This window comes from Cupressus sempervirens, chromosome 6 (genome assembly GCF_028749045.1).
Source record: "Cupressus sempervirens isolate cs-2001-9-10 chromosome 6, ASM2874904v1, whole genome shotgun sequence".
NCBI lineage: Eukaryota > Viridiplantae > Streptophyta > Pinopsida > Cupressales > Cupressaceae > Cupressus > Cupressus sempervirens.
Window position 1 is genome coordinate 39,736,873 of NC_143123.1, and position 19,289 is coordinate 39,756,161.

The 19,289-nt window shown below is 37.6% G+C and overlaps 1 protein-coding gene across 7 annotated transcripts in view; it reads right to left on the reverse strand.

Moving 5' to 3' along the window:
- Positions 1 to 19,289, reverse strand: part of LOC149551007 (uncharacterized) — a 127,396-nt gene extending 108,107 nt beyond the window's left edge. For 2 of the 7 annotated variants that reach the window (XM_089786560.1, XM_089786565.1), the window contains exons 1-2: positions 18,855 to 19,103; positions 18,531 to 18,631 (exon numbers count right to left, since the gene is read on the reverse strand). In XM_089786560.1, the coding sequence (XP_089642686.1) occupies positions 18,531 to 18,631; positions 18,855 to 18,957 (204 nt within the window). In that variant the 5' untranslated portion in view covers positions 18,958 to 19,103. Of the gene's footprint in view, positions 1 to 18,507; positions 18,639 to 18,854 lie in introns of all 7 variants that reach the window. The other 5 variants (XM_089786562.1, XM_089786566.1, XM_089786559.1 and 2 more) reach the window with 4 other exon arrangements.

Here is a 19,289-nt window from a genome sequence, read left to right on the forward strand (position 1 = left end):
GCTGTACAGGTATCACTGGCAGGACTGGAGCTGTAGGAGCTACTGGAGCCCTCCCATCAGGTGGACCTAATGGAAGCCGAACTCCCAAATCATGAACCTGCATAGGCTGGTCTGCTGGATCAGGAACAGGAGAAACAGGCATGAATGGTCCTCGCTGCTCATCAAAGACTACATCGCGACTGTATATGAGACGAGATGTCTCAACATCAATAAGGCGGTAGGCTTTGTGAAGACTGCTATATCCAGCAAGCATCAGTTTCTGACTCTTGGCATCCAACTTGGTGCGTGAAGCATCAGGGATCCAAACAAAAGCAAGAGAGCCAAAAACCTTCAGGTGACTGATTCTGGGCTTGCGACCTGACCAGGCCTCTTTCGGAGTTTTACCTTTGACCGCCACTGTGGATGACCGGTTCAATAGATAAACTGCAGTGTTAACTGCTTCTGCCCAAAAACGCTTCGGAACATGTCTGTGTTCGAGCATGGAACGAGCCATCTCGGTGATTGTCCTGTTCCGACGTTCAACTACACTGTTCTGTTGTGGTGTGTGGGGTGTGGTGAACTGGCGTTGGATGCCATGTGTGTCCAAGAAGCTGGAGAAAACATTAGAACAAAATTCCCCCCCATTGTCTGATCTAAGAATAATAATAGATTTCCCAGACTCTTTTTCAACTAAGGGTTTAAACTTCTGAAATACAATAAATGCATCGGATTTCTTTTTAAGGAAATACACCCACATTTTTCTACTGAAATCATCTACAAACAACAGAAAATACTTGTACCCAAGAACAGAAGGAGTGGCCATAGGGCCGCAGATATCAGCATGAACAAGCTGAAGTACTTGAGAAGCTCGCCAAGAATCGCCACTGGGGAAAGGTGTACGATGTTGCTTCCCAGCCTGACATGCGTCACAAACTCCAAGGTGTTGGGTTTGAATCTCTGGCAAACCAAGAACAAGCTCATCCCGAGCAAGTTGTGAGAGATAATGCACATTTAAGTGCCCATATCGCTGATGCCAAAGTCTGCTGATGGAAGATCGCCGAGCAGCCATAGCTAAGTCCTGAGAATCACCAGAATCAGTAAGTCTGAAAAGACCATGATCCTCAAGACCAACTGCAATAGTAGACTTAGTCGCCCGATCAGTGATGGTGCACTGATGTGAACTGAAGGTGACTGCCAAGTGTGGAGAATGTCGCAGCAACTGACTGACCGAGAGTAGATTTAGTTCCATCCCTGGAACATAGTACACATCAAGGAATATGAGCTTCCTCCCAATAGACTGAATTTGAATGTTGCCTTTACCAACAACCGTGTACTCTTCTCCACCACCAAAGATAACAGAATCTGAATAAGGCTGGTAGTCAGTAAACCAGTCTCTGCGGTGAGTGAAATGTCGAGAGGCACCTGAATCAATGTACCAGGCAGATGACTGTACATGATCTGCAGGTCTTTTAGCCATGAAGGCATAAAAGGCAAATTCCACCTGCTCAGTGTGCTCTGCACTGTTCGCTTTGGGTTGCGAACCTGATTGCTTAGACTGGGCAGCTAAGCGTTTCCGACATGCAACCTTCATGTGACCATACTTGTGGCAATAGTTGCATTGAATGTTCTTCTTTTTGGTACCATCGGATGCTGGAGCAAAAGACTTCTACTAAGATGGTTGCTGAAACTTGCCCTTATCCTTCTGAAAGGATTTCGCAGCAAAGGCTTGCTCAGTGGAGGTGGAACTGGAGCTGCTACCGAACTGTTGTTTCCACCGATCTTGCTGAAGTAGCAGGGTGCAGAGATCAGTGAGCTTTACATCAACACCAGTAGATGTGATGTTGAGAGTCTCGATGAAATGCTCATAGGAATTTGGTAAACTCCGAAGAGTGATTACCACAATATCCTCTTCCTCCATCTTGCGACCGATGGCAAGTAACTGATCACGGATTTCTTGAATCCGATTCAGGTGTGCCTGGAGCGAGGTGCGCTCATCCATGACAATAGAAAACAGAGTGTTTTTCAGAAAGAAGGCTCTGCTCTTGTCAGAAGTCTCATGAAGACCTTTTAGATGTGTCCAGATTTTAGCCGCTGTCTTGCCGGATGGAATCTGAGAAAGCTGGTCATCAGCTACGGAGAGTTTGAGAAGCATTACTGCCTCTCGATTGTTCAGATCCCATGTATCTTGATCAGGACCCGGAGAAGTCGGACGCTGCTTAACACCCAGAACAAGTTGATCGGTGTTTCGATATTCGAAGATTGCGATGATGCGCTGCTTCCAGGTTCCATAATTGCGACCATTGAATTTGGAATTATGCTCGAGCAAAATATTTGTCAGAGATGCCATGGCACGTTTTTCAATGAAAAACTGTGAAAATCTGTGAAGGCACGTTCTTCGAGGCAAAAATACGGAAGACCCAGAAGAATCAGAGAATGACCCAAAAGAGAGCTCAAAAAACCTAGAAGGAATCTGCTGTCGTTTTTTGAATCTGCTGACTTGAAAATCGAGGCACCCAGAAAAAACGAACGACAACCCAGTTGAGCTCTCGAAAAACCCACCAAGAATTTGCAAACAAAAAAATTTTTCGACCCCAAAAATTAGGGTTTCGAAAAAAAAGGCCCTAGCTGAAAAAAGCTTGAAAAAATTTCAGATTTCTTGATGAAAAATGGTCGAATCTGCTTCCCAGAGCACGATGACAGACTGAGACGGCTAAGAGCATAAAGATTTGATACAGAAACATGCAGATTTTCACCCCAAAAACGCGAGTCTTCAAAAAATGGCCACGATTTCCACGCGATTTGCAGACCCGTAATTCGGGAATTTCTCCAAGCAGAAAAACCCTAGGTGGGTTTTGGAGAAATTAGCTGAAATAATTTTGGAAAAATTTAAACAAATAATTTCAAGAAGAAATTATAAATTTTTTCGAAAAAATTTAAGTATTTAGCTCTGATACCATATTACAAGGTAATTGGTAAATACTTGCTTATTAATAACAGAGACCGAAAGGTCAATTTATACAAAAGGAAGAGACGATGTTTCCTTAGGAAATGATCGTAAAGAATAGAAACATTCTATTTCAGAGAAAGCAAAAAACGAAAGCAAACTAAAGCTAAAGATATTTACAAGATAACCATTAACTAATAATAGACGTCTTATCTATTATTGTAATATAAAAAGCATCCAATTATTTGATTATCTTATTTTGCTCTTGTTGTCTATGTGACATTTCTGAGTCTAAAGTTTGTGCCCTTGCTAATGTATAAGGGTTGGAAATTCTAAGAATTGCATTTGCAATTTAGCTGCTGAGGTATAGCTAAGATTGCCTAACTTTTCTACTATTCATCACTATATCTGAGAAGTGTTTTCATTCCACTGCTAAAGTATAGTGGATTTGATATTTGCTAGATATTTTCCCCTACTGTTTCTTTATGTGCCTTGGAGATCAGAGTTGAGGACATAGTCCAATTAGTGGTGGAATTTGAATGAGATCATTCACATTCTGAGAAATTGAAAATTGGTGTTCGAATTAGTCTGAGAAGACTGTTGTTAGCCCCCCATAGGTGACGTGGGGGTATTAAATCTGCATTGGAATTCAATCTAAGGGTTGGATGGCTATTCCTTTGTTACTTGCAATATATTCTTGAGGAAATTGTAGGGTTGTGAGAGCTGCATTTGGAGATTGGTTGGGTTATGGCTGGACTAGTGGCTTCTGTGATAACCGGCTGAGTTGAAATTCCTCATGGTTTAATCTATTTGGTGTTAGTGGCCTATATTAGTCATTGTGCAACTAAATCCACCATCAGCGATCAGCATTCTCTGCGTTGGATTGATAATTTGGGACGAAACTATATGTATGAGTGGATCGGCCAGTGGTTGTCTCCAAATCAGCAGATTTAAATCTGTAAAGAGCAAATGAGGTTTTCATTATTTTAAACATTGGACATTCTGATTTTAATAATTATATACGCAATTCAAATTTGAGGTTTTCAAATAAAATACAAGAATTTTCTTATAATCTGATTTTACATCCTCATTTTAAAATTCTTGTAATTTCTACTACATATCAAACTTGGGGAATATTTAATAAGTTAGAAAAGATTTAATCATTGCCAAACTATTAATTCAGTAAAAGAAATTGGTGTTATAAAGTGATAGCCGGCAAAGGGTTTTTACAGTGGTATCAAAGCGGTTTCTTGCCAGCCTGCAGGAATTGGGCTCAATTTTTATTTTGTTTAGTGCTAGCTTTGAAGATTTTTAGATCTGATAACAAAAGTGACCAGCACTTTAATTTCTCCAGCTATGAGCGGACATAGGACCGGCAGTTCTAGAAATTGGAGTAATGAGGAAGTCAGCATAAAAATGAATGCTTTGCAGGAGAGTATGGAGAAACTTAAGCTTCATCAACAGAGGTTGGCGGAGAGCTTGTCGGATCCAAAAACAGTTGAGAGAGCAGCAAGGTATATGGTTTCCGCCTTTAGAAGGTCGACATCAAGGTTCCAAGGAAGGAAGCTTGAGTTTTTCCCGACAAGTGTCCATAATATAGATGTACTGATATTTAGTATGGCACCTGCTAGCCCCATCTGTAGTGTTGATGATGGACTCATTTCATAGAGATTAGTAGATGTGTCAGTACCCTTGATGGATAACAACACTGCGCTTCAATAGGTTGAGGCTCCCAAGGTAGTCACTATGGTTAGTTTAGAGGCAGTTGATGATGTAGTTGCCACTGACTTTTTAGACTCACCGGAGGAGGGAGTTGTTATTGGTGACTTATATGTCAGCTACTGTAGTGTTGCTCCAGTACAAGAGGCAGTTGCTTCCTTAAGTGGGACCGAGGCACTTATGGAGTCACCTAACTATGATGTCAGTGATGTGGATGCAGATACTATGAGCTGCGCCAAGTATGATATCCCTTATCAAATATTGGGTGATGACTTCGAGGAGGTTTTTGATGAGTCCCAGGATTGATGTTTACATGATCTTACGTTTGAGGTGGAAGCTGAGACATGCGAGGAGATTGATATTGCGAGGGCTTCCATTCTTCAGATGAGGAGTTGTGCGAGGATGATGGAACATGTATGACTGATCTTGTGGTGGGCAATTCTGATTCAGTTTCCTATCATAGTGCAGTTAGTGAGATAGAGAGATTGCATAGAAGTCAGGGGTTATGGAGACATCATGTGACCAATCAGCTGAAGGTGAGTGATAGTGACATTTGTTCAGCTCTTGGGCATCATGATGTTGTCCGTCAGATGCTAGCTACATCTAGTTGGGGTGCTCCTTTGTCTGATGAGCACAGTGATAGTACTCTTTCTCTAGCAGAGGTTCATGCGCTTCGAGAGGCTGTCAGGATCTTGAAGCATAATTACTCACAGCTAGTTGCTGACCGGGATTACCTTCTAGAGTGGGATAGCACTTGTCATGAGACATTGTTAGAGAAAGAGGAGGTGGTGGAGCTTACCCAAGAGCTTGAGGTGACTATGGACTGTCTCCAGTGTACTCAATGAGCTCTTCAAGAGTCACAGTCACGATTGGATGAGGTGACCGTGGAGTTGGAGCATGTCTGGACCACACCAACCCCAGACCTAGTTCAGTTGCATATTGTGGTTGGTGGTGAGTTTGCTTCTATGGTTGGGGATGATGGACGTGATAATGTGGCCGACACATCCGTCCAGGATATGAGTGCAGTAGATACGGATGAGATGAGAGTATCAGGGGAGTTGGGCTCTCGTGTTGATTTGTTTCCTTCATGGAGTATCTATTGGAGAGTTCAAATATGAGGGAGGATTCATACAGAATGTCTAAGGGTACTCTCATCCAAGGCTCTCGTGCTATTCAGAGGTTCGTGGAAAAAATTGTAGAGACTCTGTCTACTATGCTTCCCCACAGGGATTTCAAGGTTGGGTTTGTTGAGAGGGTTGCCCAAGATCCTTCTCGACTAATAGTTCAAAGTCAGAGATTGCAGCTATCTTCTGATTCCCAGTTTGATGATGATGAGTCCTTGACAGAGATTGGGAGTTTTTAACAGCATTATATTGTGAGGAGTGCTCATCACTTTTCTTTTGACCCATAGGTAGAGGACTTGGTTTCATGTTGCTATGGGTTGGCTCCAGTTTCATACCATCCATTATGGAATGGGTTAGCACCATCTTTTGCAGATGGGATTGACAGTTGCAAGTTAGACCCCTTGCAGTATCTACACACCCGGGATAGTTTGGCAAAGGTTGGAGTTAGTGGTAGTGTTTCAGTTACCTATGGTTGTTACCATCTCCATAATGCAGTTGGATGTGAGTATCAATTTGATGGGGACTCAGGTGTGGACAGAGTTGGTATTGCAGTTGGATTGAGTTCTGATGGGTTGTCATCACCATCAGCATCTACAATCAGTTTTCAAATGCATCTGTCATTCATATCAGTTATCTGGGTGCTGATGCTATAGGAGTTTCTTATACATAGTAGGGATAGTATGCAGTTCTACCCTTGGGATCCAGGGGGATTGTGATGTTCATTTTGCTCCGAGATTGCTTGGGGACAAGCAATCTTAGGGAGGGAGGACTGTAATGTCCCCATTTTTAGCAGGTTCTTGCAGTTAGCTAGGTCAATTCACCATCGCAACCCTCATGAACTGACAGTGGGATTTGAGGGTCTCAGCTGTGTGGTTATAGGCCTTCCAGCAGCCTTTTTTGTGTTTTTGCTCTGTTTGAGGCACTTACTATTTATAGTAAGTCAATCTATTGGTTCCAATGAGCTCAGTTGTGTTAGAGGAGTTGGAGGATACTCTCAGTTTTTATTTTGGCCTTCCAGTTTGAGTTCCAAGAACCTTGGAGGGAGCGTCTATTTATAGTAAGTCACCCCGTCAGGTTCATTCATCATCTTTCATCATCAGGAACACTTTGGTGTTGTTAGATTTTGACTTTGATGCCTCTTTAGTTGTTTTCACAAGTTGGGTGAATTATTATTATTATTCATATAAATACGTTGAGGTTGTTATTTTTTATAGTGTTGTTGGTTGGTCACCTCAATATCATAACTCGTTGGAACCGAGACGAAAAGTTTTAAATCATGGGAATAAGAAACAGTGGCCTTACGTGTCAGAATTTTAAGTTATGGTGGAAAAGGTCACTTTTGGAGCCAAAAGTAATTAATAAATCAGATTATAATGGCACTTTATTATATTTTAATGTTGTGTGTGGAAGCTTCTTAAGTGAAGTTCATTTGGGAAACTTTGTGCCATTTTTGACATTATAAATATGAGCCCATTTGATGAGTAAAGCATCCAATTATTTGATTATCTTATTTTGCTCTTGTTGTCTTTGTGACATTTTTGAGTTTGAAGTTTGTGCCCTTGCTGATGTATAAGGGTTGGAAATTCTGAGAATTGCATTTGCAATTTAGTTGCTGAGGTATAGCTAAGATTGCCTAACTTCTCTACTGTTCATCATTGTATCTGAGAAGTGTTTTCATTCCACTGCTGAAGTATAGTGAATTTGATATTTGCTAGATATTTTCTCCTACTATTTCTTACTGTGCCTTGGAGATCAGAGTTGAGGACATAGTCTGATTAGTGGTGGAATTCGAATGAGATCATTCACATTCTGAGAAACTGAAATTGGTGTTCGAATTAGTCTAAGAAGACCGTTGTTAGCCCCCCATAGGTGACATGGGGGTATCAAATCTGCACTGGAATTTTGTCTAAGGGTTGGACGGCTATTCCTTTGTTACCTGCAATTAATTCCTGAGGAAATTATAGGGTTGTGAGAGCTGCATTTGGAGATTGGTTGGGTTACGACTGGACTAGTGACTCCTGTGATAATCGGCTAGGTTGAAATTGCTCATGGTTTAATCTATTTGGTGTTGGCGGCCTATATTATTCATTGTGCAACTAAATCCACCATCAGCGATCAGCATTCTATGCGTTGGATTGGTAATTTGAGACGGCAGCTATATGTATGAGTGGACCGGCCAGTGGTTGTCTCCAAATCAGCAAATTTAAATCCGCAAAGAACAAACCAGGTTTTCATTATTTTAAACATTGGACATTCTGATTTTAATAATTATATATGTAATTCTGATTTGAGGTTTTCAAATAAAATACAATTATTTCCTTATAGTTATAATCGGATTTCACATCCTGATTTCAAAATTCTTGTAATTTCTACTGTATATCAAACTTGGGGAATACTGAATAAATTAGAAAAGATTTAAACATTGCCAAACTATTAATTCAATAAAAGAAATTAGTTTTATAAAGTTATAGCCGGCAAAGGGTTTTTACATGTGAAAGCCCTTTTAGGGTTATTAGGAAAAGAAGCATTAAAAAAGAAATTTAAAAAGAAAATTTTATGTTTTTTAGCATCTGGATTTGTCCAACCGCGACCAGGGCACAATGCACGTGACTCGCGTGTCACATGACTAACCTGTGAGTCAAGAGAGTCACACGGGTCACCCAAGGTGACCTGTTGGGCCAAGGTTTTGGGTCATTTTGACCCGGCTAGAGTAACCCGACTAGGTGACTCAGAAGATTCACCTGATTTGCGACGAGTCTCGCTACTATAAGTCATCCATATTGTCGAACAAATTCGCTACTGAATTGTATATCTTAAAAAAATCATGTGCATGAGGGTCAAAAGTAAAACTGTATGTACTCAACACCATGTAGACACTCAAAACCTCATCTACAAGCCTTATCTGAAATCTTGATGCACTAGAAGAATCCCAAACTCTAAACAGAAGTCTACTAAGATGGACATCCTTAAACTTTTGTTGCTCAACTTTGAACTCAACTTCACCTTGCTCAAAGTCATGAAGCCAATAAATAGGACCTGCCCAAACTATAGTGCTAACCCTATCATCACTCAGATCACTAAGCACATTGAACTCACATTCATTCATAACATGGAGAATAAAACATCCAAAGGTACCATCTCCATCCTCTCCTCGACTCTCATTGATGTGCTAACTCGACAAGCAATCCAACCATTGATCCTTTCTATAGCAAATGGCAAATGCCCATCTCACAAAGGATGGTAGAACCTCAAAACCAATCCACATTGATGCATCATCAAATCTTCCATGTACATATCAAAAAAGTAGTGATAAGTATTTATCCCTATGAAGTCATGATAAAAAGCTCTCACCTAGGTTTATGGTTGACTATCATAGTACTGAATACAACCCTCATCATCTATATCATCACTAACAACACCTCCAGTGGATGTGATCATAGGAGAACCAAATGTGACATGTGGTTCTCTGCTGCTCTAAATAGATGCACTCATCCCAACTATATCAACTTCACCAATAATTGTGATAAGTGTGGCCACATCCTCAAATTGCTAATAATCAAAATCTTTGGTCATAGGTACATCATCAACTATTGCTATACGAAAGTGAATTATGTTTGCACATGGTGAAAACTGTGCCAAGCTCAACAAAGGTGGGTGATCAACATCAACCTCAAAAAACGGATCCTCATATGACAATGTTGTATCTACCTCAAACAAATGATTGTTCACAAAGTGGACCTTAACAAATAGCTCAACTGGTAAGATAGAAATTGTTAATATGAGAGAATCTTCACATACAACTTCCAAGGTAGTTGTATGTATACCCAAGACCCAATCCCAAGATCTATTACCAACCATTGAATTTTCTAATTTATTTTCCAAGGTTTGTTGTAGCCTACATCTGCATCAAATAGCTCATTTCTAACACTGAATCTTGTGCGTTTACCCTAGGGAGCTCTATTCAACCATCTTTCACACATGGAATGGTCGCTAACTTATGAGTAGACTCACTATTAAGTCTTGTTGATAAACAAATTTGTCACTTAGAAAATACGCGATTTAGCCCAACAGAGTGTGTGACAAATCGATGTCTCCAATAGTTGGATAGGCCCTTGGTATGTGGCCTTCCTCTACATTTAGAGGGGCAGCTCCCTCGTATGATGTAATTTTAAAAATTTTCAAATAAAGAATCTAAAATTTTAAAGATCAATAGAAAGCCATTCATGAAAAATGCACCACACAACCCCACAGCTTTCTTGAAATAACCTAAACTGCTGATAACAACAATCAAGATCTACGCTTGAAGGCTACTATTAGCACAATGCTGATTCAATATTTTATGAACGTTTGCACAATACCGTGAAAACACCCATTACAGGGAAAGAATCGACATTTCAACTGTCAGATATGTAGAAAAAGAACTCAAAATGTGTTTCCTTTTTATTTCTTTGCACCAAGAACATAAAAGAAATTTCTGATTACAAGAACAAAATTTGCATACACTTTCCAAAGATTGTCCTGCTATCAAAACTTTAACATAATATCCCCTTATTTCCAAATCCAAAAAGTCCCTTACAAAACCAAAAAGATTCCTTATATAGACACAGAGGTTAAGAACTACCTCTTCGTGGTTAATAACTACCTCCAAAATACATAATTTTGGAGAGGTTAATTAACTTCACTAAAATTAACCTATACAAGGAAAACATCCAAAAACAAAACTTTAGCTAGAATTACTAAGAATGTATACATATCCAATCACTGGTCTTCTAGCTATTAACTCTATCTATCTGGACATGATTGACTTATCCCGGAAAAGGAATGAACATATTTTCCATCCTAAGTTTGGCTGTAAAGTATTTATCTTGGATCGCTTTAGACTCTTGTCGATAGGCTGAAATGTTGCAATCTTCCAAAGTAACTGCAACCAGACTAAGCTTCATCATAGTTTCGGCATCCGATACTCAATTCTCTATTTCTGAATGAATTTGGATACCGAAAGAATCAAGAAGAAATTGGCAATCAATTTGTTGAAGATCATGTACTGCCACCCCACCTGTGATAGTAGAGACTAGTTCATCTGCAACTTTCGTTTTCAACTGTTCCCATGAAGCTATTAGCTTTTCAAACTCAGTGATCCCTTTGCTGATATTTATCATCTTCCAATTAATACTTTTACTCCAAATAAGTGTTTGATTCTCACTTGGATCGGCAATAATTTTCTCAAGAATCTAACTTGGCCATTTCTTGTAATTCATCAGCTACCTTTTGCCAAGTGACTTTTTGCTTTTTGCTGCTTTCTAGCTCTTTAGACATTTCTTGTACCTGTTTGATGGCTTTTCCATATATTTCTTTCACTCCAATTATAAGTTTTGAAGCATCTTCTATCATTTTGTTTATCCGAGCTTCGATCATCATACTATGCAATAACATAAAATAGTATCAGTTATGACATAGCAATGTTTATTATTTTTAAAAGGAAACATTTAATAGCTCGTGCATGATCCTGTTTATTGTATTTCCTTGCTGTCAAGTTGAGTGGTGTGATTAGATACTAGGATGCTGAGTGGATGACAAGATATTCCCTCTCTATTCCGGGTAGGGAGGGCCTTTCTCGTTAGAGATTGTGTGAGTATAAGTGTTGGTCCGAGGTTGGATGGTTAAGCCCTTGATAATGTTTCACCTCTCCCCAAGTTGTCAAACGTACCACAGACAAAGATAAGCTATACACTCAATTGTTTGTCGGAACAGATATTTTTACTTTTATGATGTATAGGCAAGACTAAGGTAAGATTAATTGAGTTATGTCCTCGTTACAGTTATTTTACATTTAGTTGCAAGAGACAGATTTATTTGATGAATTGTTATATCAATGTAACATACGAATTTTCATAACCAATTTTAATCTCATATTAATCTAATTTAATAAGTAATTGATTCCATTTCACATGACAATGATTTCTATCAATTGATTATAACTGAAAGAATAATCTTTCCAATCTAACTATCTTAATTCACGAGAATTAAAAGAAAATATATATGCATTACTGGCAATTTAATCTACTTCTAACATATTCAACTGAAAATAAGTAATGGCTAATTATATCAACTAAAATGCTTATTCAACATATAAGTAAATGTTTTTTAAAAAATAACTATCTATTCTTCTAAGGGTTAAAAGTCAAAGAACATACAGTATTAACATAGGATCCTTTTATTCGTTGTCCAAGCCTCGGCATTGGTGAGAAGAGAAGCATTAACATAGGTTTAACCTCCCAACCGCGGACCATTACTTATCCCCACTCATCCTAAATTAATAGAACGACCCTCCCTACCTCGGGATCGGGCTTGGGATGTTCATAAGCCTAGCCATCTGAGTAATCAGATGGGTTGGGTGTCCACAATTATTCTCCAAAATAACTGAAGCATCTGGACAAACAATAAAGATCACTTGTTCGGCACATCTACCTAATTTCTACCCTGGCCAAGGATTTCAAGTTGGGTCTGCAAACCCGATCTCCACCACTCGACTTGACAATACATTACATAATTGGAACATGCATGAGCTATTATAGTTTTTGCATATTATTTATTTAATCTGACTCCATTCTTATTGTATGCAGACTCTCTACACCTCCTCACCATTTCAAGCTACCATGTCGGCGATTCCTAGGTGCTCGTGAGTTTAACACCTCTTCACCTATAATGGCATCATTGCCTGGTGAATTCCTCAGTGTTTGGATTTTCATGATATCATTTTCATCTTTGGATAAGTATAAATGGAAGAATTAGATTCTAAGCAGTATTTATTTGATCAAGATTACCATTACATTTCTATTCTTCATATTCATGGTTGATACGGCTTATGGTTAAAGAACAATCAGTGATATGAACAGACTCTGTGATCTAAAATCTATGTAATGCCTATCTCAATTCAATCTATAATATGATGGCTACAGTATTTGGTTTAAATTCATTGAAAACAAAAATAAATTGTGTCACCCGACTAACATACTTCAAGAAAAATAACAATTACTCTAGGCTTGGTGTATCAGGGTTCTTACGTGACGCCACAAACTTTCTTCTAATTCTCCATGGTCGGGATGATGATCTCTTCTCTCCCGTGCTCAGAATCCATGGATGATGGATAACGTGAGAGTGAAATGGTAAACAGAATCCCAGTGAACGTTGTCGGTATTAAAAACTAGGTTCTCCTTCCTATGTGAAAACGTATAAGCAGAGAACAGAGGGCCACTGAAAATCAAATGGAAAAGAATGGGAAAGAAGAGAAAGACTATGTCCAAATATGATCGATGAGTCTCTAATAAGAAGATGGCTCGGCTCTTCAACTACCATCAGTTACAAAGAAGACTTTTTGAATGCAAATCAAATCGAATTTTTTTTTAAAGGAGAATAGAGGAAAAGAATAAGAAGTCAAAAAGTTTGATTTTATTATTTTATTATTATTGTTCATTCTTATTTACGTTCATGGGTATGTATTGATAAAGTGACATCATTAGATTATAACTTATAATTTATTGGTGTCATCTTATTTTTATATACATATGTTTGTATTTAAGTGTGTATAATAATGATTAAATAATCAATTCATTAATAATTCTTCAAAGGTATGAATTATTGTTTTAATTTAATTTATTTTAAGTTTTTATTATATTGTTTATCTAATAGCTCGTGCGGTTCCACAATGCAACATGTTGTCAAATCCTAATATCCTTGCCAGGGTAGTTTTAGGTCAAACCTGTCGATTTTGATGACTGGACTATTCGACCATCCCCTTCTGAGGATCCCTTTTAGCAATGCTTCCCCTCTCTTCAGTCTTCTTCCTGCAACCATTCAAGCAACATTCTCGCCAAGACATTAATTCAAGGTATATTAATTGTTAATTCAAAACCATTGTCGATCATCTAGTGACTGTTAGAGATTTCATCAACGTCTAATAGCTAACTCATTTCACATGATCATGAAAATATCTCATTATCGGTTGATACAACATATATAATTCAACTAACTCATTTCACATGATTTGGAAGAAATAAATTGATACAATGGCTATAATTAACTAACTCACTTCACATGATCAAGAAGAAATAAATTGATGCAACGTCTATAATTAACTAACTCACTTCACATGATAATAATTCGTTAAACCAATGGCTATGATCAATTTAAAATTTAGGTCAAAAATTTGGGATGTCACAATCAACCTTTCATTTACATGAATAATAAATAGGAGCATATCTTCTAATCTTATGTTATTGCCACAGAAAGCAATTGGAAGGAAAGGAATGATATAGCGGTATCTGGAGCCCTAAATGATATAGTAGTATTTGAATCCCTAATTTATTCAGTGGTATCTGAAGCCCTAATTGATACAGTGGTATTTGATGCCCTAAATGATCCAATGGCAATTGAAGCCCTGAGTGATACAGTGGTATCTGATGCCTTAAATGATCCAATGGTAATCGATGCCCTAGTTGATACAGTGGTATGTGATGCCCTAATTTTATATAGTGGTATTTAATGGTAATCGTCATTTAATTTTTGATATAGCGGTATTGGATGGAAGTCGTTATAAGATATTGTTATAGTAGTATTTATGGACTAATCTAGGTGATTGCAGAAGCGTCCCTACAATGATTTCTTGGTTCAAATTCCATGGTATGTAGATTTTATTTTCTATAGTAAATTCATTGATGGTGTTTTAAGTTCTTAGTTAAGAAATTTTATTTAACTGATTTTCACCGTGAATCACTTTCATATGAACGAACTAATTTAATTGTCTTCCTATGAGAATGAAGTAATATTTGTAATTTTTTGATATGTTGGTTGTTAAATTAGACCCGGGAAAACTAGTTGTTACAAGTACTGCCAGTCATACAATGAGATTTCACTATAGATGTTTTCTTGACCCTACGATTTGAGCTTTGAGACTCTGTGTATTGTGCCTTCCTGTAGCTTGGCTAGCTGCGAACAGGACACCTTTCATGATAATTTGTGCCTAGTCATGTGGTTTGGGGGATTTGCTATCTTTGTTTTCTTTAGAGTGGGATTCAATCTTGATACAGGATTCGCATTCTCTTCTTGTATCTCACCCTAAATACTCTTCTTTGATGTGATTTAAAATTTGTGGTTTATGGCTTATCTCACTTATGGAAGTATGCCCAAACATATTGTGTTTTATGGGACGGTTTAAACATCATTCATTAAGGCTTGATTCTTAGGCATTCAAAGTCAAAGATGACCATGTGGCATCCATGTAGTACTAAGTCTAACAAGCAAGCAGGTAACAAAGGGTAAAAGAGAAGACTGATAGTTTTATTGACACAAGGCAAGATTCATTAGTAATCATTCAAGCATTAACTTATGAGAAATTCTAAGTTGAAAACCATAACATTGTGTATGTTTTCGAACAAGGCCTTAGTTACCGGTTCGAGTTCAGGATCAAGTTTAGGTTCGAAGAACCAATACATTGGTACGATAAAATTTTGAATGGGGTTTGGGTTCCTTTGGGTTTGCTAGTACAAAAACATGTAAAAATTCTATATATATAGAGACACACACATATACACTCATAGGTATACAGCCTAGAAGAGTGAATTAAGATTAGAATGCCACATAGTATCATTAAAATAACAAAAACACTATAAACTTGTTATCATAGCATCATATATATTATAAACACCAAAATATTAAAATAATATCAAGTTCAAGTATCATTGTTTGACTTCAACAATCAAAACTTTATACTAAATCTTGATCATCTCATGGATTATCTAAATTTTCATTTAATTCTTCCTCTTCATCAAAGGCATTAATTGATTCGCAAACAATGCCAATGTGAATGGGATCAACTACAGTACTAATTGTACGCTTATTACTTTTTCATTATACAAAGAGCTTGCTAGTCTATAATTAACATCCTAGTTGAAAAATGTTATATAAGTAGCTTGCAACTCCCTTCACCTATTGAAGATGTTTAATGTTTAAAATATGATTTATAACTATACAGAGCTTCTAATTTATCGGATAGGGGTCATTATCAACAATTGGATATAAAACTTTTACCAAAAGAAATCTTGAGGGCTAGTCTAATTTGATGTAATAAGTATCTGAACTTCAACAAATTTTGTTTTGCATTGTAATAATTGTTTTCAACACTAAATTATAGAATGTTTTTCAGTAGAATTATACTTGGTTCACACTCGGACTGCCTAGGTCTGCCCAGCTTAGACCATGGTTCAACCTAGGTTCAACCTAGAGGAATCAACATGCATGAGTTCAAACCCAAGTGGAACCCAAACGGGAATCAGACCCAAAACCAAAGACCAGTTCAAAGTTCGCCCGGTTCAAAGGGCCAGGCGGAGAATTGGGTAACTAAGGGCGAGGCATAAAGAAGATATAAGATCCGATTAGATCCTATCGAGCATAAAGAGCATCGAGCCCCACATGACAAGATACATCTGCGAACATATGCAACAGTCTAACCTAAGAAGAAGTGGCATCATACAAGATTTTAAAGACAAGTGTTAGTTATTACTTAAAACGTGATAATTATCTAGCATTTAATATCTATGTAAAGGGAAACTGAGTTTAGTAGGGCAAGTTGTCAAAATGATGCAACATTCATCAATCAAATAAGTATTACACTTGAATAATGTTCATGATTTTTTATTAATTCATGCCATAACTTTGGGATAATAACCTTGTATGCTTATATCTTTAATATTTACCTTCAACATAGTTAGTTTTATGAACTATTTGAAATCTCTCTCAAATGTTCTTTTAGGATAGAACTCATTTACTAGAAAAGAACCTGATACTTGTAGTCATGGAACTAAGTTAATAATTGAAAATATTTCTCCGAAGAGGAGGAAATAACATTCCAAGGGAGTATGGTACATCTATTAGAGGCAACCTTGGAAAGCGAGGGAGCAAATAGAGGATATGCTTCAGTGAACTTTTGATGATCTTGGTCGTATTGATTTAGAGGGAGTAGACCATGTCGAGATTGATTCTCCAACGACCAAGGAATTGTAGTAGTCAAAGAACTATGATTCATGAGATGAAGTTTATACATTATTGAAGACAAGTTTGGAGTTATTAACTAGAGCCCCTATTAAGAGGGAGACTCAACATTAGTGACCACCTGAGATGTACTATAATTCATCCTTCTCTGTGAGAGAGAAGTTTGAGGTGAAAACCCATATTCTCTTATATGGTCCATGGTAGATGTCATGACAACACCACATGAGGGTATTTGTGGTGACTTCATGTGAACTTTTGATGTCATGTGTGACTCCATGATTTAAATGGGCCCACTCCTTGTGTACATCATGAGGAAGTGACGACTTCTAAATGATTATCACTTGTATTTGTAAGAGTTATTGAAAGGTCATGATCTTACAATAATGGATATCTTATGATGTCTAAGCAGATGGTGAATTAATTTCCTTAAACAGACCATGAATATAGTGTTCCTATGGTAAGTATTATTGAGGATACATGTTCACATACCTTATGGACATTTTGAGCATTTGGTGAATATTATGTGACTTGATATTCAGGAGACTATTACTTGAAGTACTTGGTGAATATCATCCTACTTGATATTCCGACTCCATTACTCCTTATATCATGAGATGACATCTAATGGTGAATATCTTTTGATCAAGGATATTCTTAAACATGCCAATATTGATAATACGCTGAGGTAATATCATATCCTATGTTTATCCTCCCTAGCTAAGAGCGAGTGTTGATGTTTAGTAGCTTCAGTCGGTAAATCCTATGAGACTAAACTATTGAAGATATATATATACACACACATATTTGTATGTATGTATATGTATATGTAGATATATATACGTACATATATACACATATATACACATACATACATACATACATATATATACATATGTGTGTGTGTATAGTTACATAATCAATTGTCAGTATATTAATGCAGGAGAGATTGTTGCATTTGAAAAACACATAATTAAAAGGCAATATTATTACATCTGCAGCAATCTTAAAATTTAACATATCTAAAGGACTGACTCCCCTACCATCTAAAGGGTTACTTGCTTCACTGCCTTGGGATATAGACTTGCACCTGGATATGCTATTAGGGACATAACAAAACTTGTTGTTTATGTTTCATTGACTAAGGCCCTCTAACCAACCAACTTAACCTACAAGGGCCAATGATAACTAAAACTATGTCTCAAAAATGGGACAGTACATGTTCTTTTGCTAATTGGACTTCCCCTCCATACATCCATGCTTCGTCACCTACATTTCTTGCCACTAGCACTTTTTCCCAGTCCTCCGAAAAAATTAGCTATATGAATATCTACATACACCTAATGTGTCAAGTTTGCATGCTAGAAAAACTTTATTTTAGTGTAGTTTGTTCCAGTTCAAAAATAATTACATGATATTGGCATGCCCAAGTTGAGAGATACGGTTCAGTTTATGTAGAACTGAAAAATTAAACAAGCAAAGCAATGCAAATGGTAAAGATAGCTTGAGATCAAGTTTTATTTGATGAAAGTCTATCTATAAGGGTGCACACGAGTTTTGGTAATGATTTCTTTCTCGATAACATCGAATTGACCTCAAGTCATTGTACTTCTAAATTTAAATCCACAATGAAAAACAGTCATTGATGATTATAATCAATCAAATACAACAAAACTTTCATGAAAGACGAGTTCAAACCTTAGTTTCCAGCCGGGCAATACCTCGTTCAAAGAAAACCGGAGCAGTGTGAGCGAAGATACGTCTAAAGCCACGTAGGAATGCAACCCTGAAGTTTCGCAGATCTGGAAATGTGCTCCGTGCACTTCTCTCTTAAAGACAAAGCCATGACGGGGACAAAATTCAATGATAAAGTTCGTAAGTTCATCAGAGTCGGAGAAGAATTTCATTGGTGAGGAATTTTTTTAGTGTTGACGAAATGAGCCCATATTAATTTTCTAACTTCTGTAAATTGAAGTTTTCTTTCCATATAAACTTGGAAACAATAGGAATTTTTTTGAAAATTTTCAGCGGGAAAATGAACTGACCTGATAAGAGAGAACCGAAACCACAAATTGAGATCTGATCGTCTGAGTGAGCAATAGATTCGAAATCGTCACCTTCATTTAATTCCTTCTGAGGTGTAGCCATAGCTGCTGTTTATATGTTTTTAATTCTCAAGCGGACGTTTTTCAAAAAACGGCTCCATACGAGGGAGTATGGAGTGTCCTTTTAGGAGCTGCCCGAGGGAGGGGGCTTAGCCTATTGTTATGCCGACGCGGTTATCCTCCACCCAAACTGCACATACCAAAAAAAATTTGATGGAGGTCATCCACAAAAAAGTTTTAGGTAGTCGATATGGGCACATGCATTCCTGAAACCTCTTCAGCTAAAAGCCAAGAACTAAGGCATGTCCATGCTACCAAATTCGTTCGGGGCATAATCCTGGCTTCATCTCTTATGATGTCTTCGAGTCTTGCCCT